The 24,681-nt window shown below is 44.5% G+C and overlaps 1 protein-coding gene across 2 annotated transcripts in view; it reads left to right on the top strand.

Moving 5' to 3' along the window:
- Positions 1–266: 266 nt before the first annotated feature.
- LOC311072833 (uncharacterized protein) overlaps positions 267–24,681 on the top strand; it is a 36,551-nt gene continuing 12,136 nt past the window's right edge. The window contains exons 1-10 of one of the 2 annotated variants that reach the window (XM_084098135.1): positions 267–408; positions 1,728–2,374; positions 4,342–4,498; positions 6,341–6,589; positions 16,958–17,120; positions 20,665–21,004; positions 22,889–23,048; positions 23,137–23,220; positions 23,297–23,425; positions 23,614–23,761. In XM_084098135.1, the coding sequence (XP_083954261.1) occupies positions 1,728–2,374; positions 4,342–4,498; positions 6,341–6,589; positions 16,958–17,120; positions 20,665–21,004; positions 22,889–23,048; positions 23,137–23,220; positions 23,297–23,425; positions 23,614–23,761 (2,077 nt within the window). In that variant the 5' untranslated portion in view covers positions 267–408. Of the gene's footprint in view, positions 533–1,727; positions 2,375–4,341; positions 4,499–6,340; positions 6,590–16,957; positions 17,121–20,664; positions 21,005–22,888; positions 23,049–23,136; positions 23,221–23,296; positions 23,426–23,613; positions 23,762–24,681 lie in introns of both variants that reach the window. The other variant, XM_084098134.1, reaches the window with a different exon arrangement.

Genomic DNA, 24,681 nt, shown 5'->3' with positions numbered 1-24,681 from the left:
ACCATTATGGTGAGTCTTTATAATAACATTATTTTATTAAATTGCAGTGTTTTATGCAGAGCTTGGTTAAGAGACAAGCACGTATGTTTTTAAAAACGTAATTCAACACTTACTTAAAGTGTTTGTTATAGATTGTAAGTTTGCGTTGCTTTGCTTCATCACTCGAGATGCGAGTGCGCCTGCTGTTCCTCCTCCGGCTCGCCGGCGGCGCTGTGGGTTTCCGGCGTCGCGTCGCGTGGCGTCTCTGCTCGTCATGCGCTGCGTCACGCCCCTCTCACGGACAAAATGGAAGAACACTGCGTGTTTATTTGTTTGAGTGCAGTTTACATTACTAATCATTCATAAGTTTAGTTCAGGCCGAAGTGTGCATGTGAACGCGGACAGTGCGGAGTGAGCCTGCGGTGAAGCGTGAGTTCATCATCTTTCATGTGTTCTCAGATCAGCGCTTTAATAACAGTGCTAGACTCAGTGTTGCTCTCTCTGCTCGCATCATCCGGAAGGGTAATGATGGGGTTTAATTGTCTAAATGAAAGTGAGTTTGATCCGGTAATTTCTGAGTTTGACTGCAGTTCGTGATACTATGTTTTTATTATTTTTATTATTAGATGAATGTGAAATGCGTCTATCGGTGGCTTGCGAGACCCGGTGTTAATGTTCCAGCATGAGACACTGGGTGTGTGTGTGTGTGTGTGTGTGTGTGTGTGTGTGTGTGTCTGTCTGTCTGTCTGTGTCTGATCCGGGCTCGTTCAGGCTCATATGATCCACACCGGAACACTCGGTCCTGAACGAGGTGTTTATGAGAGCCTCTTCATGTCACACACAGGAGCATTACAGCATGCTGTCGCTCTCTCTCTCTCTCTCTCTCTCTCTCTCTCTCTCAAATTCAAATTTAGATGAGCTTTATTGGCATGACTTGTACAGTATTGCCAAAGCATTGGCCATTACATAAATGGACATTCCATACACAAATAATCAATAAATTCAATAAATCAATCAGTAAACAAATGTATGAATATATTTATATAAACAAGAAAAAAAACAAAAAAAAAAACACCTTTGTACATTAGTACCAACATTCAGACGAGATAAGGATGATTCTGACTTTGGTTTTGTCCACTGGCTGACTCTCGTAGTTTGTGGCAGGCTGTCACATATTTTGCTGCTGTTGTGATTGAGCTGGAGTCCTCACCCAAAATATGATTTAATTTTTCTGAATTTGGTAGTGCCATAAAATTTGGTTCTAGTTGTTGGAATCTAGTGAAATAGTCTGATCTAATGTTGTGATAGTGATCACAGTGTATCAGGAAGTGTTCTTCTGTCTCCACCTCTCCCTGAGAGCACAGTGAACACAGCCTCTCTCTCTGTCTCTCTCTCTGTCTCTCTCTCTCTCTCTCGGGAATGAAGGCTTATAAACATTAGTGTAACTGAAGTCTCTGTGTAACGACGGCTACAGATGCGATGCTAGGAGGAACGTACACAGTTGAACTCTGACCAATGAGAGATCAGTTTTACTCACATGTGACTTGCATAAACACATTGTTTTGGCACACTTTGAAATGTTGGCTTGTGAAAGTGAACCGAACCAAACAGAAAATGCATTGTAAGTCTCTTGTGCCAAGTCCCCGTTTCAGAGCAGAGCTTTGGTGTTGCTGACCTTCAGCAGTGATGCTGTGTGTCGGTGAGGTGATCACATGATCCTGATGTGTGTGTGTTCTGCTGTGTGTCAGATGGAGGACGGCTCCAGCGCTGAGGCCAAGACCTGGGGTTTCCGGCGGAGCACCATCGCCCGCCGCGAGTTCCTGGAGGCCGTGGGCTCGTCGGACAGCAGCCCCCCCGCCCCGCGGGCCCGGGGTCGAGCCAGGGGTCGGGGGCGGGTCAGGGGGCGCGCGCGGGGCAAGCGCGCGGCGGAGGCTGGTGGGAGCGCTCTGGCCTGTAAACGGGGCCGCGGGGGGCGAGGACGAGCGCTCACACACACCGCTGTTGAAGAGGAGGATGAGGAAGGGCTGAGGGGCGTCCCGGCGGAGCTGAAGCCGGACGAGGAGCGCGTCAGTGCAGGAGTCTCGTCCGACCGAGCCGAAGACAGCGATGATCTCAATCTGCAGGAGATCCGCAAGCGGGCCGTGGCCCGGAGGATGCAGGGGGGTGTGGGAGATGTGTGTGTAGGAACGCCAATCCTGATGGGACAGGAGGACGGGAGCGGGACAGATGTCCCAGGTGTGTGCTCTCCAGGAGCGGGACAGGTGTGCTCTCCAGGCCCTGCTGAGAGAGCGGAGGCGGACTCTGAGGAACAGGCTGGAGGAGAGGATCAGATCCCTGAATCCCGCAGCGAGAGCACGGATCAGGACGCTGTGTGTCAGCAGAGCCTCAGCGACAGGTGAGCGCTGACTCTCTTTCATTTCATTCTGCAACACGACAGTGACTCTAGACGGCACCAGGTGTGTGTTATACGAGTGTGTGGTGTGTGAGAAACAGCTTTACGTTGCAGCGGTTTTAGTTACCTGGATGCCGGGACTGACCAATCAGAGTCCAGTGTTCCGGAGAGCTGTGTAATACATTGTTAGATTTAAAAAACTCAACCCCAACGTCTTTTAAAGCTACGTTAACATGTTAGGTCAGATGTTCACTGCTCTTTTCCAGATTTATTATTTTATTGTATGAGTAATACTTAAAAAAAAAAAAAAAAGTTGATTTGAGAGTATTGCTCTAATTTTATTCTCAAGAAAACATTTGAAAACGTCCGGCGTCCAGGATCTGGATTCATAAAAATCACAAGAAAACGGACAAGGACATTTTTATGTATGCAGCAACATGAAAGCTGACCAAGCTGCTTCACAATAAACAATAATTATACATAATCACACAACTATAATGGTTCAAAAGAAGTAGATTAAACATCTTTATCCATAAGAACGATGAACATTTAAATTGAAAATGTAAAACCCACAAAAGCCAAAGAAATGAATCCTAAAACAAACCCTAAATAAAACCACACTCAGCTGAGTTCTGACGAGGCCTGCGGTGAGAGTTGCGTTCTCTGAATGCAGGAACTGAAGCGACAGCTTTAAGGCCGATACAGTAAAGGCTCTGTCACCTTTATTAAATACAAAAGTTAAAGTCCTCCTGTAATCAATCATTTTATCCCTTAACTCATCTTTGATCTCCAAAATGAAATATTCAAACGTTTTTCCTTGAAATAAATGTCTTCCTGCCTTAAAATATCTTGAATGTAACTCGACACCCTTGCCTCATTTAGTATACGCGCTTCTATGAATATGCAAATGAGCCCCGCCTCCACTCACTCACTCAGCTCAGAGATCCACTGGTTGACGATCACACGTTGATCTGATTGGTTACAAGGTAGTTTGTGACGTCAGAAACACCAGCGATTTCAAGCCGTGTTTTTGAGACTGTCTTTGGTTCACTGCAGTTTCAAGGAGAAAATACTCAGCAATGGTGTCGACTTATGAATTTACACATGGTTTGTCTTAATAAAGTATATTAAAAACAACACATAGACATATAAACAACATTAAAAGCTGGATTTTCACCACAGGGGGACTTTAAAACCTTATAATCAGTTCTAAATTTGACCGTAGCCAATGTAAATGTGCTAAGATAGAGGCGATGCTTTCATGAAGCGAGCGGCAGTGTTCTGAAAGGGGAAGCGGGTCGACACCAACAGGGCCTTACAGTAGTCAAGCCTTATTGAAGGTTCACAAGATAAACTCTAAAGATTTTCATGAGAACGTTCCGACTGCAGACCTACTCACTGTAACAGTGTACGGTGCAAAGCAGCTCACACACACGCGCCGCATCACACAGAGTCGGCATGATGTGTAGTGTACAGTGTTCAGCGGAGAGGCTCGAGGAAGAGCTCGTTCAGCAGATTCGTCTAAATACCAAACCCGTGTTCCTCCGCCAGTATTCAAGCGAACGCTGCATTATTCCTGGAAGCTTATGAAAGCTTTTTTCCCACAAAACATGTTAACTTGAGAGGTGGATGCAATATTAGCTAATACAAGCTCATAATTCATAGGGTGTAACAATATATCATGTAAATATATCACAATACAAAAATGCAACAATATGTATCGTGGGTGGTGACAATCTGTATTGTGAGTAGTTCACCCAAGACAAAACTTACTGTGAGAAGAGCAGAGTTTAGTGTCAGGACCACAGGAAGTGACACATCAGTATTGAAAAGATCAGACTCCATGTGTGCCGTTCACACTGTCATGAGAGATCTGTGTAAAACACGATTCTGTGCTTCAGGTTGATGCTCTGCTGTGGCTTGTGCCGAACTAACGTCTATGTGTGTGTGTGTGTGTGTGTGTGTGTCAGGTTGATGCTCTGCTGTGGCTCGTGCCGAGAGTGGCGTCACGTGGACTGTGTGAGCAGCTCAGAGGCTCGTCTCCTGCAGGGCAACAGAGAAGAGTTCACCTGTGCCTCCTGCTCAGACCAACAGGACACACACCACATCAGCTCAAGCCACGCGCCGGTAATCTCTCCTCTGTGTGTGTGTGTGTATGCGCTTCAGTATCTAAACCATACCAAACCTGTACTCTTCAGTCTCCATCAGTGTCTTAATAAAAAAATCCCATGGAGACGTAGCTAAATCTACTGTACAGTAGCTTAATTATTTCTGTCAATTTCTTCGTTAAACTGAACTTTTATTTTGACGGGTTGCCGTGAAGACCTTTGAGTTTCTGTGTGTGTATGATGTGACGATAGTTTTTTCTCAAATTAAACGGTAAAATGCTCATGAAGTGACTCTCAGAGTGTCTCTGGAGATGAATTTCATCATGTCATCATATCCTGAGGCAGCAGAGACTGAAAACAATGCGAGCGTCACTCGTGCTTCAGTGTGTGTGTGTGTGTGTGTGTGTGTGAGGTAAATGAAACTGCGAGTCTGCGCCATTCATTCACACAGAGACAAGCAGAACATGCAGGGTTAATATTTAAATGTCTTTTTGCAGTTTAATATACACAGACACTATATATATATATATCGTGGTATATATCGGCTACAGTGCTCCAAGTAAAAAAGTTAGTCTGGAGCGACTTAAAGCAGCTCCTATTAGTGGGTACCGAACATACCCAGTACTACAGAAATGCTGGTATCGTCATATTTTCAGTACCGAAGTACCGGTACTTTGACAACACTAGGAGGAACAGTAGTAGGAGGAGGAGTAGGAGGAGGAGGAGGAGGAGTAGGAGGAGGAGTAGGAGGAGGAGTAGGAGTAGGAGTAGGAGTAGGAGGAGGAGGAGGAGGAGGAGGAGGAGGAGTAGGAGTAGGAGTAGGAGTAGGAGTAGGAGGAGGAGGAGGAGTAGGAGTAGTAGGAGTAGTAGGAGTAGTAGGAGGAGGAGGAGGAGTAGGAGGAGTAGGATGAGTAGGAGGATGAGTAGGAGTAGTAGGAGGATGAGTAGGAGTAGTAGTAGGAGGAGGAGGAGGAGGAGGAAGAGGATGAGTAGTAGGAGGAGGAGGAGGAGGAGGAAGAGGATGAGTAGTAGTAGTAGTAGGAGGAGGAGGAGCAGGAGGAGTAGTAGTAGGAGGATGAGTAGGAGTAGTAGGAGGAGCAGGAGTAGTAGTAGGAGGAGGAGGAGGAAGAGGATGAGTAGTAGGAGGATGAGTAGGAGTAGGAGGAGGAGGAGGAGGAGCAGCAGGAGGATGAGTAGGAGGAGGAGTAGTAGGAGCAGGAGGAGGAGCAGGAGGAGTAGTAGTAGGAGGATGAGTAGGAGTAGTAGGAGGAGCAGGAGTAGTAGTAGGAGGAGGAGGAGGAAGAGGATGAGTAGTAGGAGGATGAGTAGGAGTAGGAGGAGGAGGAGCAGGAGGATGAGTAGGAGGAGGAGGATGAGTAGTAGTAGTAGGAGGAGTAGGAGGATGAGTAGGAGTAGGAGTAGGAGTATGAGTATGAGTATGAGTATGAGTATGAGTATGAGTATGAGTATGAGTATGAGTATGAGTATGAGTATGAGTAGGAGTATGAGGAGGAGCAGGAGTATGAGCAGGAGGATGAGCAGGAGGATGAGCAGGAGGATGAGCAGGAGGATGAGCAGGAGTATGAGGAGTAGTAGTAGGAGTTGAAGTCTGTCCAGCAGAGCTGCTGTTTAGCCAGTAGTGGACGAATGGATCGTCAATGATTCGTTACTTGGCAGCTGTAATAGTACAAATGTAAAAGATTTTAACAGCCCTACTTAATTTTTAGCACCACCCCTCTGTTGATCCGACTGGGAATGCAAACATGTGAAAGCTCCTCCTGTAGCTTTAACAAGAGCCCTGTAGCTGTCAAAAGTCCCCCGGATCCTGTGAAATGATGTAATCGGTGTGTTTGTGTGTCAGGTGGGGATCGAGCAGCCGCTGGAGGAGGGGATGGAGCCGCTGGAGGAGAAGGAGATGAAGGTGCAGGAGGAGGAGGAGTCTGCTTCTCCTAAATGCATGGGCCCAGGCTGCAGTAGCGACGCTCTGCCGGGGTCGGTGTACTGCGGTCATCAGTGTATTGTACGGCATGCAGCGGTGGCCATGAAGTCTCTCTCTGAACCCAAAACTGAGGCCAAACCCGCTGCTCCACCAGCGGAACCGGCTATCAAGGTAATTATTATTTCCTCCATAACAGAGCCGTCTCTCTGGTCTGTGGTGCAAATCATAATGCCGGTTTTACATTATGTGTAAAATGTGTGCTTTTCTTGTCCTCAAACGGCCGTAACTCTAAACCTTGATGACAGCACAGCATTTATGTATGTATTCATTTGGCTTTCTGTATCAATGTATTGCACTGCCCTTTCACTGTTATATACCTGATGCAGAGTCTTCAGGAGTTTCTGTGATTACTTTGTCATGAATGAAGGGAAATCATTTACTCGCTGTCATGCCTTTGACATTCTTCTAAATAAGACAAAAAAGTCATATTGTAAAAAGTCCTGATTGATTGTGCCAATATCCTGCTGACCAAAAATGTTTAAATTAATTTCCACACCAGGAATATTGGATCCAGTCTCTGTTTTGTCTGATATCCAAAACTGTCAGCAGAGTATTGTCTGATACCCAGAATCAGTTAATAAACCCGTATGTTCTGGTACCCAAAACCATATAAACTGAAAGTCTTCTGTCAGCCTGAGAAGTTGACAGAGGAAGCTGTCAGTTAGCAGGAAGCAGGAGGCTTTGTCAAGCCAACCTCATAAACCTGGAAATCCGGAGCGAGTTTCTTCGAGTGCCTGGGGAAAGTGTGAATTGGGTTGCCGATATCGTCCACACTGGGCAGGAGTGGGAAGTACAGGGAGACAGAAACATGAATGAGCAGTTTGCAGCACACCTGTTTTGCTTTTTCTTTTGTAGCCAGCTACGCAAAATGAGGACTGTAGGACCAAGCAAAGCATCTGACAAGCCCCTCTTTTAATAGTTCATCATTGAATAATGTGAAATATTTTAGTAAGTATTGATGCACTGAAATTAAAATTCCGCTGCTGTCCCTTTTTACACAAAGTTTCTGTTCACATCAAAACGCAATCCTTTATCAATAATTCTCCCCAGATTTTTACAACTTTCCACACATTCCACCTTCTTGCTCTTAATAAATGTGACCTGAGAAGAATGTGTTTGTGTTCTAAGTCAATAATCATGTCTTTTGTCTTGTATGCATTAAGCTGCAAACAGGCATCATCACACCATTTTACAAAGTTATCAACCACATTTCATTGTTTTCTAGAAGACTCACAATAACGTGTGTCTGTGTTGTCTGCAAATTTTAAAAAATGCCTATTGTTATATTTACTTATACAATCATTTGTATATAAAATATACAATAAGGGAGACCATCCCTGAGGAGAACCTGTGGATGTTATCAGAGGGGCTGAAAGACTACCATTTACCCTCACTCTGAGTTCTTTCAGTAAAAAAAATCGAAGACCAAAATTAGTAATGAACTTGTCTGCTAAAAAGGGGGAATTTAAAAGCAGATGAGAAATCAATGAATAAGAGCTTAACGTGTGTTTTACTGCCCTCCAAGTGCTGCACTACCATATTTAGTAGAGTTGCTGTTGCATCTCTGACACCTCGCTTTGTTCTATAAGCAAACTGAAGAGGGTCTAACAGGTTCTTAGTTTTATATAACAATTCCCCTTTTACTAGTTTCTCAAAGCATTTCATTATAAGGGACGTCAATGCTATTGGCCTAAGGTCATTTAATGTTACAACATTTGTAGTTTTCGGCACAGGCACCACAGTGGCTTTCTCCCAAAGTTTAGGAACTCTCTGGAGGGCAAATGATCTTTGAAAGATATTACGAAACACTGGGGCCAATTGCTCTGCACAGACCTTAATTAAATGCCCTCCAATGTTATCTGGTCCAGGGCTTTTTCTCATATTACAACCCTTAAAAACTTTAATTACAGACAATTCATCAAAAAAGTTACAAGCACAACCATAACTCATTTTAGATTTCATAGACTATCACAGAACCAAATTCAGGTGCATCAAATCGTAAATAAAACCTATTTAAATCCTCTGCCAGTTGACTACTATAGTCATACCCAGGTAATTTACCTTTCTTGATCTCACTCCCTTTAGATCCAGTTATGAGCGTCATCTCCTTCCAAACAGACCCTAAATTGTTCATACTCAACTCTTTCTCAAGGTGTATTTTGTAATTTGACTTTGCTTTCCTCACTTCTATTTTATTTCCTTCTGCAGTTGGACAAATTACCCTCATGAAGTGCTCTACATCTTTCGTTCATAAGTGCTTTGAGGCTTATGGCCATGGCTTATTGTTTGGAAATATTTTAACAGTCTTACAGGGGATAAGCATATCTTCACAAAAGGAAATATAACTACTAATGACATCTGTAAGTTCATCTATACTCGAGCAAGAGTCATAAGACATCCCAGTCTGTACACTCCAGACATCCCTGCAAAGATGCAGTAGACTCCTCAGACCACACGCTGATGTTCTTAGTCTGTGGTCGTACTCTTTTTAAAACGGTTTTATATACAGGGACAAGCAGGACAGTATTATGGTCCGCCGACCCCACTTGAGGCTGAACAACAGACTTGTATGCGCCTTTAATTGATCCATAACAAAGGTCAAAAGTCGTATTATGACGTGTGGGGCAAGACACATTGATAAAAATTCTGCAAAAAATTTGTTAAAATCGCCCAGGATCAAATTTGGAGCATCTGGAGAAATGGTATGCACAACACTCCCAAGGGTCTCTGCTGCATTTGCTTCATTTGCCCTCGGGTGTATATAGACAACTGTGACAAAAAGTTGAGGTAATTCACGGGCATTTACTGTGGCCTGAGTGATGCAGAGAGCAGTTCAAGGTCTTTAGTGCACACACTCTCTCTCACAGTAACAGATCTGCACCATTCGTGGTTGATATAAAGACAAACGCCACCTCCAGACTCGAAAAGGAGTGCCAAACCCATCAATAACTACGGAGTTATCAGGGTCGCTACTTTTTAGCCACGTCTCAGTGAAAGCCATAATACAAGCATCCTTATAAGCATGTTGGAAACATACCGTCGCCTGCAGTTCATCAATCTTGCTCCTAAGGGACTGGACATGGGCCATGATGATTGACGGGAGAAGAATCCGGTTAAGACGTAGCTTTCTCAGACTCACCCGTACCCCTCCTTTCTTCCCTCTCTTCCGCATTTTTCGAGAGTTACTCGGAAGAGTTACTGTGGCTGCAAAACTGCACAAACCATCACCCCTTAACTTTAAGACATGGACATAAGTTTTCAAAGTTGTTTTTGGTTTCATGGTTTTGGAGTCCGAGTCGAGTTTGGAGTCTTTATCACTGGAGTCCGAGTCGAGTCTGGAGTCTTTATACTGGAGTCCGAGTCGAATCTGGAGTCTTTATACTGGAGTCCGAGTCGAGTCTGGAGTCTTTATCACTGGAGTCCGAGTCGAATCTGGAGTCTTTATACTCGAGTCGAGTCTGGAGTCTTTATACTGGAGTCCGAGTCGAGTCTGGAGTCTTTATACTGGAGTCCGAGTCGAATCCGGAGTCTTTATCACTGGAGTCTGAGTCGAGTCTGGAGTCTTTATCACTGGAGTCCGAGTCGAATCTGCAGTCTTTATACTGTATTATATAGACAAAATATATGATTGTTCTAATATCTGTTTTGTTTGTAAAAAGGTCCTACGATGTAAGAGATAATGTACATCCAACTTGTTACTTTATAATCCATTATAATGTACTAAACAACCGTCCTGGCAACAAGACGAGAAGTCATTTTCAATCCAGTCGCTACATAGACGTAAGATGGCGCCAGTTGCGGTTTGTTATAGAGCGGCGTTGTTATTGACAACAGTCATTATCAGAAAATATAAAACAGCTGAAGACATATTTCCACTTTAATCAAACAATTAACATCAAGCACCTAGGCATGCAGACTGCTTCCACAAACATTTGTGAAAGAATAGGTCACTCTCAGGAGCTCAGTGAATTCAAGAGTGGTACCGTGATAGGTTGCCACCTGTGCAATAAGTCCATTTGGGAAATTTCCTCACTATTAAATATTCCATGGTCAACTGTTAAGGCTGATTTATACTTCTGGAGGAAGTCTCTACGCTACAGACTACGAGTTGGTTTTAATTTATTCTTTAATTTAATTGGTTCTGCGTCGTTGTCCGCGTTGACGCGCAATTACACATGCAGAGGGAGCATGTGAATCCTGAGGGAGGGGTTCTAGCAGACCAATCACAGCGCTTGTGTCCGCATAGAATTGACGCATTGTTACATTTTTGGAGAGGTGCACGTCAGGGTACGCCGAAGGGTACGCGTGCTTCACACAGCCTACGACTTAGCTACGGCGTGAGTTCGACGCAGAAGTATAAATTGGGCTTTAGTGGTATTATAACAAAGTGGAAGCAATTGGGACAGTAACTCAGCCACAAAGTGGTAGGCTGTGTAAAATCACACAGCGGGGTCAGTGCATGCTGAGGCTCACAGTGTGCAGAAGTCGGCAATGTTCTGCAGAGTCAATAGCTACAGACCTCCAAACTTCTGTGGCCTTCAGATTAGATCAAGAACAGTGCGTAGAGCTTCATGGAATGGGTTTCCATGGCCGAGCAGCTGCATCCAAGCCTTACATCACCAAGTGCAATGTAAAGCGTCAGATGCAGTGGTGTAAAGCACACCGCCACTGGACTCTAGAGCAGTGGAGACGTGTTCTCTGTCTGGCAATCCGATGGACGAGTCTGGGTTTGGCGGTGGCCAGGAGAACTGTACTTGCCTGACTGCATTGTGCCAAGTGTAAAGCTTGGTGGAGGGGGGATTATGGTGTGGGATAGTTGTTCAGGTGTTGGGCTTGACATTTTGGACAATTTCATGCTCCCAACTTTGTGGGAACAGTTTGGGGATGTTCCTGTTCCAACATGACTGCACACCAGTGCACAAAGCAAGGTCCATAAAGACATGGATGAGGAGTTTGGTGTGGAGGAACTTGACTGGCCTGCACAGAGTCCTGACCTCAACCCGATAGAACAGCTTTGGAAAGAATTAGAGCGGAGACTGCGAGCCAGGCCTTCTCGTCCAACATAAGTGCCTGACCTCACAAATGTGCTTCTCGAAGAATGGTAAAAAATTCCATTAAACGCACTTCTAAACCCTTTGGGAAGTCTTCCCAGAAGAGTTGAAGCTGTTATAGTTGCAAAGGGTGGGCCAACATATGGTTGAGGAGATTCCCCTTCCATGTAAAGTGATTTGAGTACCCAGAAACGCGCTATATAAATGTAACGAATTATGGATTAAGAATGGGATGTCATTAAAGTTCATGTTAGGGCTGCACAATTAATTGCAATTTCCATGTAATCGCACTTAAATCAAGTTGGATTATCGCAATTTTGAAATCGCAAACGCTGCGATTTTGTATGCACAGCTTATCATTGATGTACGGCTCGGTAAATGCTGCTCCATCTGAAAGCACTGCGAGTTTGAGTCACTTATAAATGTGCATTTGAAAAAGCAACACGCGTCAAACAGCTTTCCAAACATGAGAAGCATATAATAACCTCTTGTCCAACAAAAGACATTTAATAACATGCTTTTACTCCAAACTCACTTCATAACGACAGTTGAGCATCCTTCTGTGAGATGATGTCTCTTCTTGCACAGAATAAGGCAGTTGTGTGTTTATTAGTCATAAGTTTAATCAATCAAAGTGTTTCAATCTACTGTTTATTCAGATACAGTGATAGGGATTTCCTGGAATGATATGCATTATCTACTTATGCGGCGGGGCATATTTGGCGTGTCTGTGTGAGAGCACCCTCTGGTGTTCAGATGGAGCAGCATTTACTACAGATCAGCCGCACTGCACTGACAAGCTGCGAATAAAATAATAGCAGCCTTTGCAAAATCGTTCAGTGCGATTAATTGTGCAAAGGCAGATGTCCCAAAACTTTTGGCAATATAGTGTATGTCACTAAAAAGTCTGCATGTTGTGAGTGTCTCTGTGACACTTTGTTTCTTTTTCTTTTTTTTTGCCTTAAATGTATTGCCTTGCCATGATGAAAGTGTGCACAATATCAAAAATCTGTTAGTGGTTAATGATTAAAATCTTGACATAGTATTGATAAAGTTTGATGACATGAATCCCTTAGGAGGAGGATTTAAAGCTGACTGCATTCACTTTTCATGAACAACAAAATGGATGACTTCATTTTGGGCCGAGACTTGTTGGGCCGAGCTTATATCTGTGTGAAAGTTGTTTGACTCAATGAGAAATATTTATGTACAGAGTTTCACACAGAGCCTCCCACCCCGTCATGCCATTTATACAGCTTTTGCCAGGACCCCATGGCCGACGACTCTGCCAGATTTCATGAGCTTTTAACGATGGGGCCCTGAAAGCCTTCGAAACCTTGGGAAAAAATAATATTCCTTAGGAAAACTCTCTGTATAGAAAAAAGTTTTTGGCGTTATTGACCTGGGCTAAAAGACAATGGATAATGTCCACTGTAGTTTCGGACACCACCACTACAAATGACAGAAATGGTCCACTATATGGGGCAATTCCAGACACAGTATTGGTGGTGCTTTCTTGTCATTGTTGCTACATTCACGCATGCACCGGAGGAACAGTCCTTAAAGTCTCCCTGTAGTCAATAATTTTATCCCTTAAAACTCATCTTTGATCACCAAAATTACTTAAATGTTTTTTCCTTGGAAAAAAATGTCTTCATGGCTTAAAATAGCTTGAATGTAACTCTACACCCTTGCCTCATTTAGTATTCGAGATTCTATGAATATGCAAATGAGCCCCGCTTCCACTCACTCACACAAACTCAGAGATCCACTCGTTGACGATCACACGTTAATCTGATTGGTTACAAGGTGGTTTGTGATGTCAGAAACACCAGCGATTTCAAGCCGTGTTTTTGAGACTGCCTTTGGTTCACTGCAGTTTTAAGGAGAAAATACTCAGCAATGGTGTCGACTTATGAATTTACACATGGTTTGTCTTAAAACATATTAAAAACACCACATAGACATATAAACAACATTAAAAGCTTGATATTCACCACAGGGGGACTTTAAGACACTAACAGTTTACAGGTGGTAGATAAAGTCACAGTTATAGTAACTTAGGGCAGTAAAGAGACCTTTCTACTAACTCTGAAAAACATCAGGAGAAAGATGCCCAGAGTTCCTGATAACCTGGGTAAACCTGCCATAGACCCGCCGCAGGAGGACTGAGGACTGCAGACGTGAACACAGCAATGAACTGCAGTGTCTGTAATGTCTGAGACAGTCTGAGGCAGTGTTACAGGGAGCCAGAAGAACAGCTGTAGGCCAGCATGTGTCCCTCCATACGTGTCTGAGAACCTGCGAGTGCCTTGGTGTAAGAGTGGAGGAATATCTGGCAGATCCGGCTCAGTCAATGAGGACGAGATTAACTGTGGAGGAACGTCTGGCAGATCCGGCTCAGTCCACGAGGACGAGATGAACTGTGGAGGAACGTCTGGCAGATCCGGCTCAGTCCACGAGGACGACATGAACTGGGGAGTAACGTCTGGCAGATCCGTCTCAGTCCACGAGGACGAAATGAACTGTGGAGGAACGTCTGGCAGATCCGGCTCAGTCCACGAGGACGAGATGAACTGTGGAGGAACGTCTGGCAGATCCGGCTCAGTCCACGAGGACGAGATGAACTGTGGAGGAACGTCTGGCAGATCCGGCTCAGTCCACGAGGACGAAATGAACTGTGGAGGAACGTCTGGCAGATCCGGCTCAGTCCACGAGGACGAAATGAACTGTGGAGGAACGTCTGGCAGATCCGGCTCAGTCCACGAGGACGAGATGAACTGGGGAGGAACGTCTGGCAGATCCGGCTCAGTCCACGAGGACGAGATGAACTGTGGAGGAACGTCTGGCAGATCCGGCTCAGTCCACGAGGACGAGATGAACTGTGGAGGAACGTCTGGCAGATCCGGCTCAGTCCACGAGGACGAGATGAACTGTGGAGGAACGTCTGGCAGATCCGGCTCAGTCCACGAGGACGAGATGAACTGTGGAGGAACGTCTGGCAGATCCGGCTCAGTCCACGAGGACGACATGAACTGGGGAGTAACGTCTGGCAGATCCGTCTCAGTCCACGAGGACGAAATGAACTGTGGAGGAACGTCTGGCAGATCCGGCTCAGTCCACGAGGACGAGATGAACTGTGGAGGAACGTCTGGCAGATCCGGCTCAGTCCACGAGGACGAAATGAACTGTGGAGGAACGTCTGGCAGATCCGGCTCAGTCCACGAGGACGAGATGAACTGTGGAGGAACGTCTGGCAGATCCGGCTCAGTCCACGAGGACGAAATGAACTGTGGAGGAACGTCTGGCAGATCCGGCTCAGTCCACGAGGACGAAATGAACTGGGGAGGAACGTCTGGCAGATCCGGCTCAGTCCACGAGGACGAGATGAACTGGGGAGGAACGTCTGGCAGATCCGGCTCAGTCCACGAGGACGAGATGAACTGGGGAGGAACGTCTGGCAGATCCGGCTCAGTCCACGAGGACGAGATGAACTGGGGAGGAACGTCTGGCAGATCCGGCTCAGTCCACGAGGACGAGATGAACTGGGGAGGAACGTCTGGCAGATCCGGCTCAGTCCACGAGGACGAGATGAACTGGGGAGGAACGTCTGGCTGAACTGTGGAGGAACGTCTGGCAGATCCGGCTCAGTCCACGAGGACGAAATGAACTGTGGAGGAACATCTGGCAGATCCGGCTCAGTCCACGAGGACGAGATGAACTGGGGAGGAACGTCTGGCAGATCCGGCTCAGTCCACGAGGACGAGATGAACTGTGGAGGAACGTCTGGCAGATCCGGCTCAGTCCACGAGGACGAGATGAACTGGGGAGGAACGTCTGGCAGATCCGGCTCAGTCCACGAGGACGAGATGAACTGGGGAGGAACGTCTGGCTGAACTGTGGAGGAACGTCTGGCAGATCCGGCTCAGTCCATGAGGACGAGATGAACTGGGGAGGAACGTCTGGCAGATCCGGCTCAGTCCACGAGGACGAGATGAACTGGGGAGGAACGTCTGGCTGAACTGTGGAGGAACGTCTGGCAGATCCGGCTCAGTCCACGAGGACGAGATGAACTGGGGAGGAACGTCTGGCAGATCCGGCTCAGTCCACGAGGACGAGATGAACTGGGGAGGAACATCTGGCTGAACTGTGGAGGAACGTCTGGCAGATCCGGCTCAGTCCACGAGGACGAGATGAACTGGGGAGGAACGTCTGGCAGATCCGGCTCAGTCCACGAGGACGAGATGAACTGGGGAGGAACGTCTGGCAGATCCGGCTCAGTCCACGAGGACGAGATGAACTGGGGAGGAACGTCTGGCAGATCCGGCTCAGTCCACGAGGACGAGATGAACTGTGGGGGAACGTCTGGCAGATCCGGCTCAGTCCACGAGGACGAGATGAACTGGGGAGGAACGTCTGGCAGATCCGGCTCAGTCCACGAGGACGAGATGAACTGTGGGGGAACGTCTGGCAGATCCGGCTCAGTCCACGAGGACGAGATGAACTGGGGAGGAACGTCTGGCAGATCCGGCTCAGTCCACGAGGACGAGATGAACTGCGGGGGAACGTCTGGCAGATCCGGCTCAGTCCACGAGGACGAGATGAACTGGGGAGGAACGTCTGGCAGATCCGGCTCAGTCCACGAGGACGAGATGAACTGCGGAGGAACGTCTGGCAGATCCGGCTCAGTCCACGAGGACGAGATGAACTGCGGAGGAACGTCTGGCAGATCCGGCTCAGTCCACGAGGACGAGATGAACTGGGGAGGAACGTCTGGCAGATCCGGCTCAGTCCACGAGGACGAGATGAACTGCGGAGGAACGTCTGGCAGATCCGGCTCAGTCCACGAGGACGAGATGAACTGCGGAGGAACGTCTGGCAGATCCGGCTCGAGATGAACTGTAGGAGTTAAAGCAGAGACTGACCACTACTTTTCATATTGATCCTCTGTTCAGTTCTGGCTGCCTGTGAAAGAAACTCGCTCAGTTTGTCTCATTTGTTAAATCTTTTTATGTTCATACAAATATTTACATGTTAAAACATTTGCTGGAAATGAAAACAGTTAAGGGTGAGAGGATGTTATTTTTAACTGAGTTTATATATGTATATAACACAAATACGTCTGTAACACAAATATATAAAATAAACAAATATATATATTGTTTGTGTATATACTGTATGTGTGTGTTTATTTATTTGTATATATATATATATATATATATATATATGTATGTATGTGTAGTATATGGTGAAGTAAACTATTGATGAGTGTCACTTTAAAAGAATGTAATTCGTTTAAGTGATTAATAAAAAGAAAAGAAAAATACACTTATGTTGTGGAATCACATTTTGAATCACTTTTTTAATTGAGTGTTTGTTTCTCTCTGTAACCAGTGTTAACTATGTTAACTATGCTTTCACATTTCAGAGCGAGAAACGGTCATTTCTTGCAAAGCTTTTCAAGGTGAAGATCAGTAAGACGCCTGCGCAGGAAGAGCATGTGAGCAAGCCAGAAGAAGTGAATGAAGAGTCACTGTGTTCAGACCCTGAACTGCCAACCACATCATCAACTGCTCTAGATTACAAACCCAGTACGTATCATGTGCTCTCTTCACAGACACAAGCAGATGCTCTCTCGCTGAGCGTGTTTACACACACATTCATAAGCCACCAGTGCACATGCTCATGTAAACATGGCAACTCTCTTACTTTATCTGTGTACAGTCATACATGGCTTGAGCATAAACCAGAGCCAGGGTTTTGCCATTTTCCCCAATTTCGCCCAGCATTTAAACACCTTAACCTGTGTTTTTAAGTCTTCTTAAAAGTGTGGAAATCATCTGTACTGCAGATTTAAGCGCCTCCAGCCATGTTTCAGTTGGGGAGGAGGAAATATATTACTATTCCTTGACTATTTCTTCACCCAAGAGATTATAAAAATGTTTTCTCATCTCGGGACATTTTGCAGTACTATGTGGGTTTTAATGCATTTTTTAACATCACTCGCATATTTATCACAGTTGGAAAACTCGTCACGTACCTTGTCTCATCAATACTGATATTTTTTAAAGCATTATAAACTGTTTTCTTGTTGCTGGGTTATTGGTTTTGCATTTAAATCGATAGTGTTTTTTTTTCGTTAAACTTTTTTTTTTGTAGTTATTTGCGTGATGGTGTATGTAAACATGCTCCGTCTCTCTCTCTCTCACACACACACACACACACCGCTACTCAGATCATTTTTTACATTGGAGAGACATAATTGTTGGGTGATCATATTTCAAGGTCAGTATTTACACAGATTCCTCCATTTAAAAGTCATTTAATATTCATCAATATTATTGATCTGACTGCACTGATACTATTGGATGAGAACTGAACCGATGATGACATCACTGTTTTCTACAGAACTGCTTTATAGATTAAATTAACTCATTTAAGAATTGATGAACTTTACACAGTTAATCAACAGAACTACATTAACACTGAAGTGACTTCAGCTGATCAATGACATGTTTTTTTTAGAGCTGCTTTACAGCAGAAATTAATTCTGTGTGCATTTCTTCACTGGATCATTATTTTCCTGTCATCTCTGTAAAGCTGCTTTGAAATGGTCTGAATTGTATAATGCGCTGTAGAAATAAAGCTTTAAAAGATTTGGAGAAATGTTGGGGTTAGCCGTTTCCAAGATGGGCTTGAACTTGAGCAAAGCTGCACAGTGTGGCCACATTACAGACTCTTTTATTTGGAGAAATCTTACACAGCCTCTTATGAAACGGACATTAAGTAATTGTCAAAGCACTGTGTTAAATGGACTAACTGGCCAAATGCTAGAATCCACAGCTAAGATCAAGTGCTGCCACAGTGTGTTATATTTCATGCACTTAAAAGATTCATTTCTTCACCAATAATTTGTCAAAAATCCCAAAATTGATCATGCATTTATTTCTATTTTAGTGTTTTAATATAACAACAAAATACCTCCTCTGTATGCACTTCTACAGCATGTCATCTCTTTAAAGCACCAGTAATGCATGAATTTGGATCCTGTTTTGTTCCACTTCACATGAAGCACAAACAAGGATATTTGCACACACTACAAATCACAGCGTCGGTGCCATTTAAACGGGGTGATCTGCCGATTTCTTTGTTTCTGTGTTGTGTAGCGTTCTCATGTATTCAGGTACAAGAGTTTTGATGTGTAGAAAAGCCTTATGTTAGAAAACATGCAAGCTCTCATAAACAGGCCCTTTTCCACACACACATGAGAAGCGCAGAAGAGCAGGTGTTTGCTTTGTAATGAAAACAGTTGTGTTGTAGAAGATGCCATATGCTTTTGTCGTGTTCTCGTTGCGTTGACGAAGCTTCACCAGTGGATTTTGCCAATGTCTGTTGAGCTTGAAACATTTCATGGAACAGTCAGTTTAGCTGATTTAAAGTGTCTTATTATTTTACTGAAAAGATTTTGTTAAAAGCAGAAGTTTGCTTATACTACAATTAGTTATTTGTGCGACAATACACATTGAATTGAGGTCAAGTTCATTACCTGAGGTCATTATGTACAGTTGGGTTTTGCAGTGTTGTTTTTGAACACCTAAAAACTGAATGCTGACCGCATAGACTTTGATTGGCGAATGATAGGGGTGTGACGGTTAGTATATAACCTGCTCTTCCATGCTGGTGGAACGCTCTCCCCACCCTCATCCGGAATGCAGAATCCCTGACAACATTCAAAAGACAGCTGAAAACCTATCTATTCCGTGAGCACTTAACCTCATAAAAAAAAAATATATATATTTCCCTTTGAAACATCACTTATCAGGCTTATGCTACTCTGAATAATGCCTGAACTTCGTATTTTGAGCACTTCTTGCGTTGTTGTTGTTTTTGCCTCTTCATGATGACTCGCTTAATTTAGTCCTAATTTGTAAGTCGCTTTGGATAAAAGCGTCTGCTAAGTGACTAAATGTAAATGTAAATAACCGTGAGACCGACGGTTATAGTTGAACACCGTCATTAGAACTCTATAACCGCCAAAACCGTGTTATTAAAATATTTTTTACAAACATTTTTTATCATAGAGAATGTTTAAATACTAATTAAAAACAATTGTTAACAGTCTGTGTTATTAATGGTCTACGTCGTTTCCAACTGTATTTGATTCTTTGCCAAGTACCCCTTGACCGACCGCCAATCATTTGAGATAGAAATAAAAGCTATGATATAGTGATGTGCCATCATTATGAAATTTATTAAACAAATTAAAAACATTTGCAATAATAAACATTAGCAATGCACATTTGCAATCGGGAGACATGGTTTTTACCACTTAATGAAGTTTTGCTTTGTAGAAAACCTTTCTTTAAAGCGAATTTCATTTTGTACAAATTGTATCTTAATTTTAATAAATGTTTCATCAACCAATTGCATGTATTTAATAAATAAAAAGCAAATATAGGAGACAATATAATAACCGTGACATCGAGGCTCCGATGCGCCGCGTTCACTTGCATTGCATAGTGAAGTTGAACTAGAGCGCATCTCATCGTAAATGAATGAAACTCAGCGTAGGCCTATGCCTCATACATTAGCATTAAATATCTTTGCTGCATCCTTTCTAGAACAGACAAGGCCCCCCCCCCCCCCCCCCGACGACGGTTATGTTACGAACCGTCACATTTGACTCACGTCATAACCGTCATCACCAATTCTGAAACCGGCACACCCCTAGCGAATGATACACACATCTGTTGTCTTGTTTTGGAGACATGGGAGACGGTGTTGAGCAGACATTAGAGATCAAGCCAAAGTCCTAAATCACATCAGCGAACCATTAATGAGTGTGAAAGTACCCTAAATGTCTGAACATGCAGGAGCAATGAATGCGCTGAAGCAAAAACGTGCAGCTACTGATTGGTGAGCCCAGTTTTCCAGCAAACAGTGAAGTTTTTAAAGCAACAATATTTTTATAAAAAGATTTCTTAATTAGTCCCACAATGGGCTTACTTCTTAAAAGCGTCCTTACCCAGACTTTTAAAAATACATCAATTTGTGTGTGTGTGCACCCCACCCCAAACGCTTCTTGTGTTTTAAATCTTTTATATCCTTCTCTTTATTCTGTTTTCTTCTCTCCAGCCATTAAAGACCCCGCTGAGGTCGAGTGCAGTACCAGCACTGCCCAATCTTCAGACCCGCCCCGGGACCGGCCCTCCTCTGAGGAGACTCCCACAGCACCGCTCATCAAGAGGTCCACTCCAGCGAGAGCCAAGAAAACCATGCCAGGCTCTCCACGCCTGGAGCTGCTCAAAGGGGCTCTCAGTAGAAGCCCTGTGGCGTCCTCCAAGAAGCCCTCTGAGTGCAGCAGACCTGCGGAGTCTCCGAGCCGCGGACCCTCGGCGGACGACCCGGCGCCGGACAGTCCTCTCCTGATCAGACAAAACATGCGCCGTGAGCTCAGTAGAGTCTTGCTCAGGAGGTTAGAGAAAGACATGTCTTCATTTAAACTAAACATCCTGTAACAAATCTTAATTAGTGACCCAGCACCACCTACATCAGCTCTTGAAGTCATAGAATAGTTGTCTTGTACCCTAGAGCATGTCAAACACAAGACCATGTAGCCCGCAAGATCACTTTCTGAAACGCATCGACCAACATTTCCTTGTGTATACTAACCCTTAACGTGTCTCACACCTGCGTGCTCAGTGCGTGTAAGTCTGCATTCACGCTTTGGAAACGGGGTCTCATCTGTTCAGTATTCGGAAGCAGCCTAGCGTGTGCCGTAAATGCTCCTGGAGGGCCACTGTCCTGCAGGGATGAGCCCCTGAGTCAGGTGATCAAGGCCACTGTCCTGCAGAGATGAGCCCTGAGTCAGGTGATCAAGGCCACTGTCCTGCAGAGATGAGCCCTGAGTCAGGTGATCAAGGCCACTGTCCTGCAGAGATGAGCCCCTGAGTCAGGTGATCAAGGCCACTGTCCTGCAGAGATGAGCCCTGAGTCAGGTGATCAAGGCCACTGTCCTGCAGAGATGAGCCCTGAGTCAGGTGATCAAGGCCACTGTCCTGCAGAGATGAGCCCCTGAGTCAGGTGATCAAGGCCACTGTCCTGCAGAGATGAGCCCTGAGTCAGGTGATCAAGGCCACTGTCCTGCAGAGATGAGCCCCTGAGTCAGGTGATGAAGGCCACTGTCCTGCAGAGATGAGCCCTGAGTCAGGTGATCAAGGCCACTGTCCTGCAGAGATGAGCCCTGAGTCAGGTGATCAAGGCCACTGTCCTGCAGAGATGAGCCCTGAGTCAGGTGATCAAGGCCACTGTCCTGCAGAGATGAGCCCTGAGTCAGGTGATCAAGGCCACTGTCCTGCAGAGATGAGCCCTGAGTCAGGTGATCAAGGGCTTCAGGAGCAGCAGAAACCGAGACATCGCCCCATACACTCATATAGGGCACTATATAAGGGGACATTCATTTGTAGTGGTGTTCGAAACCATAGTGGACGTTATTGAGTGCACTCATTCTATCCCACAATGCACTGTAATAACGAGTGTACAAACGATGTACGCTCAACGACCGTCCGAATTCACGCATTTACTCCAAGTAAACTCTTTTAATGGACTAACGGGAATAGTGAATGAGGGTTTAGGGGCCGATTTCGGATTCAGCCCTGGTCTTATTATAGGGAGATGAGCGGGTCTGTATCTCTTACCATTGGAGAAAGCGTAACTTGGATCACATGACGCACCTCAGCCTATCATACGATGTCAGTGATGTCAGTTGCCAGCGTTCAGGGTTTTATGACAGTCAGTTACAGTTACGGTACACACAGTTTCTTGTGGATCAGTGCGATCGTCTTGTGACTAATATTCTATATTTGTTGTTATATGGCTAGTAAAGGTACAGTAGGGCTGTGGTGTGTGTGGACTACTGTCACTACAGTGCGCATGAAAGCAGATTTAAGATTAGATTTGAATCTGTTCTTTAAAAACAGCTTTATACATAGCAGAGACAACACATCATTTTATTTATTTTCTAATTAAACAACAATATAATACAATATTTATAATTACATTTATTTATTTTTTATTCATTAAAATGCATTATATGAACATCACAGTGCATGGCAGTCATAGTCATTCAAGTCTTATTATAATTAGTAAAACCTGAAAGCCAAAGAAAAGAAAACACTGATGTTGTTTATTTTCTGTAGAAAATATACAATATATCACTTAATATTATGACTCATGAATTTACACATGGTTTGTCTTAATAAAGTATATTAAAAACACCACATAGACATATAAACTACATTAAAAGATGGATTTTCACCACAGGGGGACTTTAAAAAATAAAACATATCTTTTTGTTTAGGTTTAATCAGAGTGATGATCTGAACATTTCTGAGAGTGAAGTTGAAAAGCTGGCTGTGGACATGGAGAAGGAGATGTTCAATGTGTGTTACACCACAGATGAGGAGTATAAGAATAAATACCAGTGCCTCGTCCTCAGCTTGAAAGATCCCAAAAACAAGGTAATTTTTCGTACATTTTCTTTGTACACAGTTACTTGTTGTTTCCATAATGTGTGAAGCCGTATATTTATTCTGTTGATGTTTTCAGGAACTGTGTCATCAGGTTTTGAAGGGAAACATGCCTTCAGTCAGGCTCATTAATTTGAGTCAGCAGGAAATGACATGTGTTGAGGTAAAGAATTGTTTGTCACAGAAGAGTTCATGTAAAGTCGTTGTAGAGTGTTTCAGTTTTTGACTGTTTTCCACAGGAATGCGCTGCTGTCCCGTCTGTGGAGGAGGAATCATCCTCGCCCGTTTGTTCTGTGGATGTGGAGAAAGCTCCTCCTGCTGCTCCTCATGAGGAAGAGATGATCGGAGAGAACACCAACACTACCTCAGTGAGTCGATCGTGTCCACTTCTAGATGCATTCTTGACAAAGTTTGCAAAAAACGTACACATTGCAGATCCTCCACTGCAGTTTGGTTACACAATCTCAAGAGTACATTGGAGATTTTCTTCTTCACTGCTAGAGCACAGTGCCATTTCTGTTCCTCTGATCAAGCTAAAGCATTTGTGTGTCCTCAGGAAGAGAAGCCGTGTGTGTCTCGACTGAAGCCGACTCCTGCGAGGGACACGAGCGCAGACGCTCAAGCTGTGATCGGCAGCATGTTGAGAGACTCCACAACAGAGCATAAACACCATCTCTTTGACCTAAACTGCAGGATATGTACAGGTAGGACCTTCTCAAACACATATTGAGAAAGAAAAACTTTATGCACTGCTTTCCTGGAGATTTATGTCTTTAATCAGGAAGGAATGGGAGGCTGTGCGTAGATTTCACAGTGTAATTAAACATCATTTTTTAAAGGCAAATTCATGAAGTGGCAACCATCTGATAAAATCTGGTTCAGTCTTGGTCTGTTATTCCCAGTACAGGTGTTGCACGCCAGGTGTTTCACGTCAGAACACCATGTAAAGGTGATTCTCTTTCGAGAAGGGTTCACTCGTTTTGAGGTGCAATCGCTATGCAAACGCTATGGGAAAACTCCTTTTCTCGAGAATATTGAAGCCTTAATTTTAAAACGCAGTGCAGCTGCACAGCGAGCACATCATAGCTGGCTGAAGCATGCCGACTGGCTGTGCTGCGGCAACTGCCGGAACCTATGGCGATCCAGCAAGGACGCGCGCAGTGGCGTTTTCTTGCGGAGGCCAAGGGAAGCCAGGCTTCCTCACTTTTTCAGAATATAATCATCATTTAATAAACACTTTTGTTTTCACAGTTTACGTAATCCTTCTGTCATCTCCTCATCGTCTCTCTTCATTCATTACTGAGCGTTTTATGATGTGTAAAACAGCGCCCCTATAAAAGTGACATGGTGAATGAGCGTTGAAAACATGGTACTGCACCCTGTGTCTGTGAGGAGGCCAGGCTGAGTTGGCATCCCTTGATAGAAAAAAAAAAAGAATGATTAACCAATCAGGTGACGCTATTGTCACGACACTGCTCCCCTGTGATTGGTCAGGACAGTGTCAAGGGAAGCCATGAACTTGTTGGCATCAGGCCAATCACATCACGTTATCATCGTCAATGAATGAATGAATGAAATAGCGGAAGATTTGTGGATTTGTGTTGACATCTTGTTTAGCTAGTTA

This window comes from Abramis brama (assembly GCF_963993115.1).
Source record: "Abramis brama genome assembly, chromosome: 22".
NCBI classification, from domain to species: domain Eukaryota; kingdom Metazoa; phylum Chordata; class Actinopteri; order Cypriniformes; family Leuciscidae; genus Abramis; species Abramis brama.
Note: the sequence above shows the minus strand (reverse complement) of the source record. Positions and strands in the feature narration are given on the sequence as shown.